The 14,803-nt window shown below is 38.1% G+C and overlaps 1 protein-coding gene across 1 annotated transcript in view; it reads right to left on the reverse strand.

Annotated features, from left to right (window-relative positions):
- gabra2 (gamma-aminobutyric acid (GABA) A receptor, alpha 2) overlaps positions 1-14,803 on the reverse strand; it is a 75,471-nt gene that overhangs the window by 22,493 nt on the left and 38,175 nt on the right. Inside the window, exon 6 of the mRNA XM_002933463.5 lies at positions 5,602-5,684. Coding sequence (XP_002933509.2) covers positions 5,602-5,684 — 83 coding nt within the window. The remainder of the gene's footprint in view (positions 1-5,601; positions 5,685-14,803) is intronic.

Genomic DNA, 14,803 nt, shown 5'->3' on the forward strand with positions numbered 1-14,803 from the left:
AAACCACACATAAGTTCAGGAACTCATCATGGTTTCAGCAAATTATTGCACAAGCCCTAAGGCAAACATAAATCTGCCCCTTGGGATTGTACCAGGTGATGTTAGATTTGTTTAGCTTTGATCGCCACATTTTTCTACATGACATTTTAGACAAAGTGTCCAAATCTTTAAAAATGGCTAGGTTAAAACTGTCTTACCAAAAAGGTTTTGACTCTTTATACTTTTTTACTCTATCTGGAGGATAAAGTTGAAACTTAAAGAAACCTACCAGCCAGTTGGAACAATCTACAGCGCTGGACCAGACATTGTGTTATACTACAGAGATCTGTATAGACAAGTGTGCAAAAAATAGTGGCACATGGTGGCTTTAGATATGGCAAGCAATTCTCCCATTCCTCTCCTCTTCGTGTAATAATTAACATTGCTTATAAACCATTCTTGACTTAGTATTGCTGTGTTTAAAAAGCCAAGTTGAACCAAATAAAGTGTGTAGGGACCTATAAGGTTAACAATCCCTAAACCTTACGCTTCCTTATTTCACTGTTACTGGCCAGAGACCCATATAACAAATTTTCCTATTTACATGTTGTACATTATTGACCCATAGGTATGACCACTTCCTGTCACTCTTTAATATAGTGTTGAGCAGGTGGTGGATATTCCTCTTTGGCTGCATCTGTTGAACCAGGTGGATGTTCCACTGAGCCTGGGATCAACAAGGCCCCAATAAAGCCATCTTACCCTAGAGGGATCTTTACCTTTGGAGAAGTCAGGGAGCAGGGACCCTGTGAATGAGGATTAGCTAGTACAGGATAGATATTTGTAATAGCATTTCAAGGAAAGTGAGATAGTCAGCTTTTGTTAGAAAGAGCAGCTTTCTGGCTCCAACCAGGAGAGATTATATGGGAGTATTCTCCTTTACAGGCTCTACTGCCTTAGTGAAGGGATCACATAGTGACAAGGGTATCAGGCATAGCCTTCTCCCTGATCCACGTCTGCTGTAAGGGATCCAGACCACTAGACGTAGAAACCCTAAGGACTTTGTTACTAGCCAGACTACTCTCCACAGTGGTGTCTCTGTAGTCTATCTATCTATAGTCTATCTAGCTGGCCTTTGTCTGATTTCAGCCAAAAAGGAATTACAAGAACAAAGTATTATTTGAAATGTTCACCAGCATTTAAATCTGCCAGTTCACGTGCGTTCTAAAAATACATATATGCCACATTAGGTTTGTATTTAATCCAGACAGATGCAAATGGTAAAAACTGTAAGAACATTTAATAGGAGAAAGATTTCCAAACTTGTGAGTTGTTGACAGGGAATTTACACGCCTGAAAATTGTTTTCTTATTCTAATAAGGATAAAAGCAGCCAGTTCCATCATGAATGTGCTTTCTCCCAATGTACACAGCTTTTTTATGCTAGCTCTCTGCACAGCCAATTCAATTAAGTGTTCGCAGATCATTGATCCATGCAATCAATAAAAATAAAGTTTCCTTAAAGGGATACTATCATCAAAACTGATGATCTGATAACCATGTGTAATGTTGGAGACAGCAGTGTGGAGGATTCCTAATAAAACATTCATTACTGCTTTTTTGTTTGCATAGATAATGTCATCTCCTTGTCCCATTGGTGAATCATGGCTGCAACGGATAATAATCAGATCATAATATATCTTTAATATTAGTATTGTATAAAGGGCTGCTATCAACATCACCAGATCATTTTGTGACTAAAGAGGTGAAACAATGCGATTATGTCTTTATTAACATCAGATGCTCAGTCACTTTAACCATGCTGTTTGAGAGTAACAGTAATGTAGTACTGCTGGATCATGTCTCCAACTCTGCCTGGCACCAACGTGTTTAACAAAGGTGCCCAGTAGTGATGAGCGAATCTGTTCCTTTTTGCACCACAAAAAGTGAAAAATTCTCGAAATGCGACCATTTTTTCCGCAGAAGTTTCACAAAACAATTCGGTAATAGTGAAATATGGAAATTCCCTGCGAATCCATGCCTGTGCGGAGAGGTTTTTGCTTATGGGGAAAGTTAGGATCTTAGTGGGGATTGGCCATCTAGATCAGAGGAGGGATTAATATCCAAGAGCTTTACCTCGTTGCTTTTTTCACCATCAGGGCACTGGAACGCTGGCACCTACACCTTTTGGTTGCGAGTACTGCATGCTGGTTATGCACTGATTATAGCTTGTGTGTTTCTTTATACAGGTATGGGACCCGTTATCCAGAATGCTTGGGACCTGGGGTTTTCCGGATAAGGGGTCTTTCCGTAATTCGGATCTCCTACCTTAAGTGTGCTAATACAATTATTTAACCAGCAATTAAACTCAATAGGATTGTTTTGGCTCCAATAAGGATTAATTATATCTTAGTTGGGATCAAGTACAAGCTACTCTTTTTTTATTAGAGAGAAAAAGGAAACCATTTTAAAAAAATGTGAATTATTTGATTAAAATGGAGTCTATGGAAGATGGCTATTCCGTAATTAGGAACTTTCTGGATAATGGGTTTCCTGATAAGGGGTCTGATACCTGTACTATAACTCATAATTTCTGCTTTCAGTAGTGTTTTTGTAAATTTGCTATGTTTATTAATAGTATTTACAGCTGTTGGCAGTTATTTCATTATATCCTTGCCATTTAGTACAGGTTACCATGCTTCAGTTTACATGCCCACCGTGGCTGCAGTGACTGGCATTGGAATATGTTAAAGTTTGGTTATGGCAGGTCAAGGACAGGTTATCGGGTTTGATAAATATATATAAATAAAACTGTGGCCAACCTTCACCCATTCAAAAGGAAACCTGGACTCAATTTTTTCATCTACCATATGCACCTAGTTTCTTCCAGTTAGGATTTACTAATCTACATGAGCCGCACCTGCCTTCCTACAGTCTGAAATGACCAACACAGTATCTGAAAAACACAGTACAGTTGAAAAACTTACTTTATTTTGTGAGTTGTTAGAGATCTACAGCAGAAGCGCACTCTAACACACCTCCAAACTATCAGAAAATGAATGAGCCTATTATTAAAATGAATGTAAAGCAAGTTACTTAGGGTGTAATAATTCAGTAGGATTCAGTCTTTAGTTTATCTGCACTACTACAAATTGGAACATTAAAAATGATTTTGTAGATGTTGAGAATTGCTTGTAGTTTTTCTTTTTACTGCTTAAAGAAACAGCAAGCTATAATAAATCTACCCTTTAATCATATTACTCTTGTCATGCTATCACATGTAGCTTAAATTAAAATTCCTTGATGCAGACAGGGTAAGTCTAATGTATAATGATGAACCATTATATCTCATGTATACTGTCTATGCTGTGCATCTCGTAGTTATTTCACTTCAGCGGCAATTCAAATCAAAGCTATTTATAAGTCCTGAAATATAGCAATATTTAATCAATACAAGGTGTCTTTACATGAGTCCATTTGTGACGCAAAGGCCTTTATTAGGTAGGTGTTTATTTAATCTTGTTTCTTGACCTACAAATGGAGAATAATTTACTAGTGCATATGGATCATACAGTGTATAAAGTACCTTTGGAAGAGTAATAAATACTATAACTGTGTTTCAGAGCTTTAACATTTGACTGGCTGATTATCATTTACCAGGAGCCCTGAGGTTATTTACCAACAGTAGAACCATATGTCACTGAATAATATTGCCACTATGACCACTTAAGCATCTCATTGCTTAATTAGCGCATTGCTCCATCTTTTTATCTACCTCGGTCTCATATGAAACATAAAACAGCGCATATAAATACTGCATACCATATGCTTTCAAAGTCATTTATTTTTAAAGGGGAACATTATTTTGATCAATATGGAGTAGACATGCAGCATTATGAATTCTGAACCAGCTGCTTTTGGGAATGACAAATTCTCTCCGGGGTATGGCTTTCCCAAAGATTAGAAGCTGAGCAAAGTCTGTAGCAGCACATTCACTAAATGGCACATGTGGCACAGAGACAAAGCCAGGATAGGGGTACTGCACATTTGGCTGTGAGCCAGAGCTTTGGACTCCCCATACTTGGACAACCAATGTAGTACAGAGCAGCCACATAAATATAACTTAAAATGATGATGAAAAAAGAAACCTAAAGGTGGGAGAAGAGCTTTTTTTGGGAATCTATATGGAAAACATTTGTAAATAATAATAGAAATATTAAATGAAGTAGAAAAACGAGAAGCACTGGGTCGCACTAGAATTATTGGGGGGTTCTTAACAACTTGGCACAGACAGAATATACCTTTCCTTCTCTTAAAATTGGCCTAACAAGAAAAACTATGGCCCATTGTTTAAAAACAACATGAATATAATGGTACAGTATGTTCATTCCTTCTGTAGGCAGACTCGCTGTCATGCCATGTTTAGCAGAATAACTTATTAACCTTGGCCATACATTACAATCACAAGAATTGTGGCAAAAATGATTGTTGTATGAAGTCCCTCCTAAAACTATCGGCCTGGGCATGTTCACCCAGACACCATGTTACTACTGGTAAACTATACAGATTTTAGTTACGCAGTACAGGTATGGAACCTGTTATCTGGAAACTCAATATCCAGAAAGCTCAGTATTATGGAAAGGCCATCTCCCGTAGACTCCACTTTCATTATTCTAACCAACTGCTTACAAAAGCTGCCTTGATCATTGGCAATACTAATGAGCCTAACATTTTCTTGAAGAACTGTAGTCATTACAGGGAATGCCAATGGCAAAACAGTGCTGTGATGTTTCTTTATATGAGTTATGTGCAAATTTAGGGAGTTGTAACTGTTACTCCAAACCCTGTAAAATTCCAATTGTAAATACCCCCACTGTTGTCATAACCCACTCCTTTGGCCACGAGGCCACAGACCCTTTTGCCTGTTTCTAGGAAGATTATAAGATACATGTACATCCACAAAGGCAAAGTGCAATTTCTAATGCAATTGCCATTTTTTTCCCACAAAGCAGCATTTTTCCTAGAATTCAAGCCTCATTGTGGTCGAAAGGGGGAAAAATGCTTGGCCTATGCTGTGCCTAACACAAATACGTCCAGATGTAATGGCATGTAAGTCTGGTTATCAATTCCAGTGTGAGTGATGTCTGTGGCCGATTCTTTATACTCAAGAGCTGGACCCATTGACATTGGGTGCCAGAAAGGCATGGAGCACATTTTGATGCAAGTACCTTTAGTGAAAGTGTGGTTACATGCAACTTACTGCAGGGATATTCAGGGCTATTTTAAGGTACCAGGGAGCCCTGGACAAACTTTAATTGGTGGGCCCCCATTGCCCCAAGAAATTTGTGACAGAATAACCCTCAAGCATGTGAGGTTAAATATAAAGTATATGCGGTTCAATTGCAAATATATAAAGGTGTGCTACTGGGCCCCCTATCCTGGCCAGGCCTAGGCAAATACTGCTTTTGCCAATTTATTCAAACGGACCTGGAGAAATTGTAGGGAGTGTAACTGCACTTGTGGATGTAAATCAGCACTTACATCTCAACAGAAAAGCAACAGCAGGTGAAAATGGTCATTAACAACAAATGATATCTTTAAACCCGTATAAAGATTTACTTACAGCTTCCAAATTTTAATGGACAAGCATGAGCATCCATAGGAAAATCTTCCAAATGCATGGGACATTCAGCTTGGACAGTCAGCCTGAAAATGAGAGATATACAATCATTTTGTTCAAAACCATAACACAAAAGGATATAGGCTGCACAAAAGAAAGAACTTGTGGTGACAGAGATAAACTGCTCTGTTCTGTTAATAGCATAATTGGTATTTATATCAGCTCTTGTACTTTCTTTTCATGTGCTCCTTCTGAAGACATTTATTCCTAACATCAAAACCTGGAAAATAAACACATTTGCATCGCCTGTACATATTAAATATGTTAATCATTCTTTGCAATGTTTGGCATATAAACAATTAATAGGAAGACACTAAGCCCCTGCAGTCAGATTATAAAAGATATGAAAAAGAAAATAGAAATATTATCCTAATCAACTGGATTTCCAATGTACAATAAGCTTGCATACACCTAAAGGTAATGGCCTTCCCAGAGCAATTAATACTCTTCTGCCAAGTCAAGCCAAAAATTCAAGCAGGCCATGAAGTTTTTCATGACAAACAAACAAACGTGATCACAAAGTTTTCAACTGAGATTTATCTAATAAAAAATTGGGGAGCTAAAAGCTGGTGAGCATCTGTACTGTATTGCAGACTATTTCAAAATAAAGAGAAGAATTTGATGTTAATAGTTTTTGGCTCATGTTTTTGGGATTCAAGTATTCAAAATCTAAGAGTTTTAAAGTTTCTCCAAATTTGGAAAAATTCGGAATTCGGAAAAAAATCTGCTTCTAAAGGTCCACCCACTCAAATTTTTAAAAATCAGCTTTTATCCAGAACAAAAAAAAGTTTCCGGTGCAACTATTTTTTTTGTGTGTGTGTGTTTTCGCTATTTACTAAAGTAGGTTTGGAATTTCCCTTAAGGTTCACTGGCACAGAGGAGGTACAAACTATTATTTGCCTATTTGTGTTATTTGCCTATTTGTGTCTGTTAGTTACCCTCCCATATAGATTGTAAGCTCTACAGGGCAGGGACCTCCTTCCTCTTGTGTCTTTGACTCTTAACTTATTGCTGCTGTATTTATCTGTATTTATTATTATACTTTGTATTTATCTATTATATTATTAACACCCTGTCTGTATTAATGTATTCTACTGTACAGCACTGTGTACATAAGTAGCGCTTTATAAATAAAGATATACATACCAAACCAAGTTTCGCAGAATTTTAGCACAGAACCGATTTGTAGTGAACTTCTGAGTTTCGCCATTGGTGGATTTTTTTTGCCAAATGGGTGAAAAAAATTGACGTGGAAAAATTGGCTTTATTTTTTTGACGCACAACATTTTACACGTTTTGCGAATTTTCACAAAGTTGCGCTAATTTTTCGATCACGCAAAAAGGGACAGATTCACTCATCACTACTGATTTGAAAAGTTAGTAAAAACAATAAAGATTCTTTAAGAGGCCATCTGATGGAAACTTTAAATAGAGAGACAGACAGTTTTTTTTACTTTTTTTTGCCTAAAGATAAATATTTAATAAATAATAGTAAATTGCAAAAAAGTTAGGAATTTGTCTTAAGGGTTTTAAGATATAAAGGAATCTGTAGATAAGTTAAAGTAACTCTCAATATAATGACCAAAGGAAAATATATTATATTTTCATATTATTATTATTATATTTTGAAGAGGCAAATGCAATAGGAAATCAAAATGAGCAGTGTCCATGTAAGCATAACCTATTAGTAATGAAGCATTTATTTAAAAATAATTAAATGCAGAAATTATTTTGTGTCATAAAGCAAATTTGTCTACTGTGTTTTGCCTTTCTGAACAGTTAGTTTCAGGCATTTATGCAACATTCATGTTTCTTTAGCTCAATAGATTGTCCATTTGGCAAGAACTATGACAGAGCTTTCCCCTTGAGAAACTCTATTTTACCAGAATCCCAGAATAACATTGACTTTTCAACGGAACTGTCTTCCTTATGGATTTCTGCAGCTGGGAGTAGGTGCTGTACTTGATTTAAAAAAAAATGAAAGAATCAGGAGTTATAGAACAACGTCCAACATCTGGAGAGTTACAATTTGCCAGAGACCTGGATTAGACTAAAAAGTGAGCTATGTTCTACTCATTTATGAGAGGAAATCTTGTGAAAGAGAGAATGCCTCGGAGTTATTAGCAAGCCGCTGTGAAGGGAAAGGCCGTTCCACACAGACTATTCAAGGAAGAGGAAATCACTTTCCAGACCATAAATAAGTTCATCGTTTTACTGTATATCCCTAAAAGCTTTTTAAAAACCATCACAGAAACATTCATCTTTTATTTGATCCTGTTCCAAGTTAAATATTTTTCATGCAGCCTTTGCAGCATTTAAATGATAATGTGCTATGAAGCATCCTTTCATAATATAGTTTTCTTTGAAATTGAAAACCAAAATCTGTCTTTGTAAAAGGATGTCCATGAATGTCCAGGAAAAAAAAGGATAAGCCTTACCTTTGTCTCCCCCAACCTTTCTCTAATGGAAATATTGGTAGGGCAAATGTATAATGTAAAATTTTTTTTATTGCACCCACACTCAGCTTTGTGTTATAATCCCATAATACCAAGTAAGAAGGGGCATGACCTAGCTGTCCTAGGGAGTGTTGGTTTGTGTTGTCAGTAGTGTGGTCAGAATTCCTACATTTTAGAACGCCCCCCCCCCAACCCAACTCTCCAAGTCTTGCCTGGAGCTTATTCACATTCTGGAGGGACAGCTGCAATCATACAAGGTACAATACTTGGAAAACGAAAAGTGCATTTTTGTCAACATCATTTGAAGAATTTCTGTCTTCAACAACCCACCAAACGTCTAGAAATATGTTACTGGTTTGGTTTGCAGTTTTAGCCTTGGCTAAGCCAAGCTATTATATTATAATCCCATAATAAGAAGTAAGAAGGGGCATGACCTACTGTAGCAGTCCAGGGGAGTGTGCCTGGTGTGAACAAACTTCTTTACTCATTACTAGTGGTCAGCTGAGCGGAGCTTTAATCAAAGAGATACCCAAAATAGATATCAATTGAAGTTTTAGGCTACTATAGCCCTTCAGTCAAAGTAAATATCATAAAATTAGCAGTATTACATGTATTCTGTACAGCAATATAACTGCTATGGGCATTCTGCATTGGCATGGATCTCAGGGACTAAGATTTTCCTTTCAAGGAGACCATTCTGTAGATTTCAGAATACAATACTAAACGTATAGTCCATGTTCAATTATTTTTTCACAAATATACAAATCTTTTTAGTCCTTGAAATACTCATCCTGCTACAAATTACTCAGCCATTCTAAGTCACTGCTGAAATCATATTGTTAGACTAGTAAAGCCAATACAGGGCTCATTTATCAACAATTGACACGTTTGCACTAGTGCAGAAACCAACAGAAACTCATCATCCATTTGATTTCAAGGTCTAATGCAAGCTAGAAAGTGCAAGCCAAGATGTTACTGCTTACTACACTACTGTATGATCCCATGGCAAACAATCACATATTTACTTGCAGTTATTGCACTGATATGTTTTGTAAAGCCAGAAAAATGTTGGGTTGTGTAAATTAATCTTCAAATACCTAAACAAATGCAAGAAACAAAGAAGTATCACAAAAAATGTATGTTCTCTAAAAGCATTTACGTGTAATACGTTTTTTATTTTTTTAATACTTGTAGTTCTTTTTGCAGGGATTTCAGGGGTTGTATTATTATTATTATAGTCTTATGTATTATAATACTCTTCTTAATACAAAAGAAGGACTTATTTATTAACATACAGTAGGTAGGAAAGTGCAATTGCCAGTAGCAAAAAAATAGCAAATAGCTTTGAACAGTCTACTTCAACTTGGAAAATGGTAGGCAAAGGTTTGTAAATCTGCCCCTAGACTGGTTGGGCTTTGTTTATGCTGCTTGAAGTCGTGGATGTATTGCACCACACTTTAATGAGTGTTCAGCCTGCAGCAGTTGCAGTGTCTATATTTTACACATAGGACCTCAAAGGAAATGATTATATGGATGCTTTAAGAACAAGAGAGAGAATCTCCAACATCAAAGTGGTGAGGCCTTCATACCACCCAAGGAGAACTTTTTGAATAGCAGGTCTGCCAAAGGGAAGGGCACCTCCAACAGCCCAACATACCTCATTTCACTAAAAATACTGATCACGTAAAATATATGTACATATGCTTATTCAGCACTCATTAATATGGCATGGAATTCAACATTGTATCATTCATAAATGCTGGCGGGTGTCCTTTACATAGTCCTTGGACTAAAGGGCTCCATTGCGGGTGAATCATTTTTTTCCCAGGATCATCCTGCTTTGTAACCCTGCATCCCAGTAAGACTTTGCTGTTGGGATTCTAAAATATCCTGTTTTATATGTTCTAGATTTCAAACCCCACCCCTGGATCACAACCCAAGTGATTATTAGCTATGATCCGATTCTGCTCAGACCAGGTCTGTTCTGCCTAGAACACCTCCCCTTGTCTGACCCCTACTAGGAATATAAATATGAATAGAGATTATCTTGGAGAAGTAAAAAATTAAACATACAGAATATGGGTGCTCAGTGTAGGCTGCGCTTCTAAACAAAACTCATAAATCTACTCATCATTATTTTTTAATTTTTTAGGGTAGTGCCCTTTAAGGACTGAATCTGGGAAGCCCTCTTTTGCTACTGCATGAGATCTAGCACGCATTCACTTGCGTGTGGTGCTACAGGAGCGCTCTATGGAAGAGCAGGTACACTAATAAATGGCGTGCCCCCACCCAGGGTCAGGACAGGTTGGACTGCGGTACCCCTCCCTGGGAAACTTCTCTGATCCACAACACACACAGGAAAGGTTGATGGATTTATTGGCAGGACGCTATACCTATAAATTTGCAGAGATAGATACAGCCTGCCAGCCAGGGGCAGCTTCACTCACATAACATACAGTAGGTGGTACTTTCTGAACTGCTGAGGGGACTCCCCACTTATGTGGCAAGTACTTCAGAGTCTTGAGAAGAACTCCCTTTGGCTTTCCGTGCCCTGAGAAGAGCACGCTGACAGGGACCCCCTTTCCTTCTGCCACTGGGGGGTTCCCAATTACTTTCTTATACAGAACACTGTGTGAGCTACCAGCACCTCACTTCCTTGTTCCAGCAGCACCTCCTTCTTGTCAGCTCACACAGAGGGTGTGGGCTCCTCCTCCTTGCATAGTAACAACCCAGAGGAGAGACAAGTGTAAACAGCTCCCGAACATATATATATATATATATTTATATATATATATATATATAAATATATATATTTACATATAAATATCATATTTTTTCATGAAACAAATATTAAGCACAATTTCACCATCACTGTAGGTGCTTGCTACTTTTTAATTGGCTTAATCAGCCACATTGGGATCTACGGAATGTCACCCAAACCTTAATTCATTTTCCCATCTCCCTTATACAGACTGCCAACTAAACTAATTTAAGTTTAAACTGTTTTTATTTCTCATTAGTCCTAATCCTTATTTAACAGTTAAAAGTTGATTCACCGATCTCTCTTGAATTGTTTTTATTTCACCTCTTTTTCTTGCTTTACATCTCTTTCTGTATTCGTCTTGCCTCCCTATTCAAATGGATTGCTGGAAATAATAAGGTATATTTCTTACTGTGATATCCATCTTGTATTTCTAAAAATGTTAATAAAAACTATTGAAAAGAAAAGAAAAAGCTTTCAATGGATGTTGCAGCCACTGTGTGACATTTAGCTGCACACTTATTTCGTTTGGAAAAAAGGCATTTGCTTAACCATTCACAGAAACACTCTGGCATCCAGAGGAAGGCATACTGTAACCAATAAAAAAGATAGCAAAACACCCACAGCTGCTGCCGAGCTCCAGTCTTTTGAAATTAATCCAAAAAAGTATTTACTAAAATTATTAAAACCACCTCTTCTGGAAAAAAATGACTACTATTCATTCCTACACTGGGTTTCATCTCAGATTCACATAAACAAGTATATATAGCATTGCCATTTTCTACAATGTGCGCGATAAGCTCGTTTTGCAGATTTTTCATGAATTTTCCTGTCGTTTCGCAAAAACTGCTAAGGAAACACTGTGTCATCAGCATTAATTAATTTAGTTCCATTAATCATTTTACTATATGTTCAGGGCCTACTTCCAGTTGAATATTTACTAGAAACAAGCAGCGTCCATAAGGCTGAAGCATGTTGTATGCCGAATATTATATCAGCCAATTCAGAAACAATCTACTTACAATTCTGTACTCTCTGTAGATCAGGGTGTTTCCTCTAAACAAAATCCTTTATACATTCATGTGGGGAAAAGTATGAAATGCCTCTGCAAATGCTAGATATTAAATAATAAATTATCAAGTGCAGGTTAGCTGGGTCTTCCTTATATGAATAAATATTAGATTTTCTGGCCTGTCCTTTACAAAGCCATGCTGCATTGATTATGATAGTATTGCTGTACAGAGTCCTAGAAGGGCCCTTTAAAGTGCTTGATGAAGGCAGGGAAAAATACTTAGCCCTGCCACACTGCAAAGCCTAGAAATAACAAAACCAACACAACTAAATTTGCAATGGAAAATATTTTTACCCAGCTCTATTAAATGACATGTTGTACACATTCTTTTTTTAACAAATCTCTAGAACTAATAACAACTACAGTAAGTAACTTCTTTGCAATGGTTCCAAAATTATGCACGTAAACCATACCAGCCACCACGGTTTAACTACCAACCATACGCCAAGAACTACACAATCTCCTAGAGGCCCTTGGTTCTTACAAAGGAACTTTAACTAAGCAGATACCCAACACCTTGCCAGGCAGTTTAATTCTTGCCCTCCCAAGCACTACTTCCATTGCCATATCATGCCTAACCTTTAATGATCAGGATTTTCATCCCGTGGCATGCAATCTATCGCAGTAGATTACCCAGCCCCCCACTGCTTGAGGGTACACTTACCCCAATACAGATATCAGCTTTAATAGCTTAAACCTAAATACCTTTTAAACGTAGTGAATAGTACCACATTCCCTACAATTAAATTATTTGTAATATAAAGACTGCATATATTGCAAAGAGTGGTCTTGTTTAAAAGGAAATCCAGCATATATTGTTTATAATTAATATGAATTGTTTCAACACATGTATTCAAGAAAAACTATAACCTGGTATTTTATTTTTCATGACTATTTCATATGTAGATTAGAGGGGGGGGGGTCACTCATATCCCAGTATGAATAACTCACAAGTTAGAGGAAGGGTAGCAGGTGGGAGGGGGGACACTTACGTGCACTTATACAGCGCTCACTGATGCAGACCTGCGGCAATACCACTAAAAATTCTTTTTACGTTCCAAGAGTTTATTTGCAGCCTTTTTATACTTTATAATTATTGTAACTATAATGAACTATATAGAAATTCCATGTGATGCCCAGTACAGGTATGGGATCCCTTATCCAGAAACCCGTTATCCAGAAAGCTCCGAATTATGGAAAGCCTGTCTCCCATAGACTCCATTTTAATCAAATAATTCAGAATTTTAAAACTGATTGCCTTTTTCTCTGTAGTAATAAAACAGTACCTTGTAATTGATCCCAACTAAGATATAAATAATCCTTATTGGATGCAATACAATCCCATAGGGTTTAATTAATGTTTTATTGATTCTTTACATAGTAACATAGTAACATAGTAAGTTGGGTTGAAAAAAGACATACGTCCATCAAGTTCAACCATAATGCCTATATATAACCTGCCTAACTACTAGTTGATCCAGAGGAAGGCAAAAAACCCCATCTGAAGCCTCTCTAATTTGCCGCAAAGGGGAAAAAATTCCTTCCTGACTCCAAGATGGCAATCGGACCAGTCCCTGGATCAACTAGTACTAAGAGCTATCTCCCATAACCCTGTATTCCCTCACTTGTACTGAGAGCTATCTCCCATAACCGTGTATTCCCTCACTTGTACTGAGAGCTATCTCCCATACCCCTGTATTCCCTCACTTGTACTGAGAGCTATCTCCCATACCCCTGTATTCCCTCACTTGTACTGAGAGCTATCTCCCATAACCCTGTATTCCCTCACTTGTACTGAGAGCTATCTCCCATACCCCTGTATTCCCTCACTTGTACTGAGAGCTATCTCCCATACCCCTGTATTCCCTCACTTGTACTGAGAGCTATCTCCCATACCCCTGTATTCCCTCACTTGTACTGAGAGCTATCTCCCATACCCCTGTATTCCCTCACTTGTACTGAGAGCTATCTCCCCTACCCCTGTATTCCCTCACTTGTACTGAGAGCTATCTCCCCTACCCCTGTATTCCCTCACTTGTACTGAGAGCTATCCCCCCTACCCCTGTATTCCCTCACTTGTACTGAGAGCTATCTCCCATACCCCTGTATTCCCTCACTTGTACTGAGAGCTATCTCCCATACCCCTGTATTCCCTCACTTGTACTGAGAGCTATCTCCCATACCCCTGTATTCCCTCACTTGTACTGAGAGCTATCTCCCATACCCCTGTATTCCCTCACTTGTACTGAGAGCTATCTCCCTTACCCCTGTATTCCCTCACTTGTACTGAGAGCTATCCCCCCTACCCCTGTATTCCCTCACTTGTACTGAGAGCTATCTCCCATACCCCTGTATTCCCTCACTTGTACTGAGAGCTATCTCCCATACCCCTGTATTCCCTCACTTGTACTGAGAGCTATCTCCCATACCCCTGTATTCCCTCACTTGTACTAAGAGCTATCTCCCATACCCCTGTATTCCCTCACTTGTACTGAGAGCTATCTCCCATACCCCTGTATTCCCTCACTTGTACTGAGAGCTATCTCCCATACCCCTGTATTCCCTCACTTGTACTGAGAGCTATCTCCCATACCCCTGTATTCCCTCACTTGTACTGAGAGCTATCTCCCATAACCCTGTATTACCTCACTTGCTAAGAATCCATCCAGCCCCTTCTTAAAGTTATATAATGTATCAGCCAGCACGACTGATTCGGGGAGGGAATTCCAGAACCTTACAGTGAGAGCTGTGAGGTTCTGGAATTCCCTCCCCGAATCAGTCGGGGACTTAAGGTATGGAGATCCAAATTACGGAAAGACCCCTTATCCGGAATACCCTTGGTCCCGAGCATTCTGG

Source organism: Xenopus tropicalis, chromosome 1 (assembly GCF_000004195.4).
Source record: "Xenopus tropicalis strain Nigerian chromosome 1, UCB_Xtro_10.0, whole genome shotgun sequence".
NCBI classification, from domain to species: Eukaryota; Metazoa; Chordata; class Amphibia; order Anura; family Pipidae; genus Xenopus; species Xenopus tropicalis.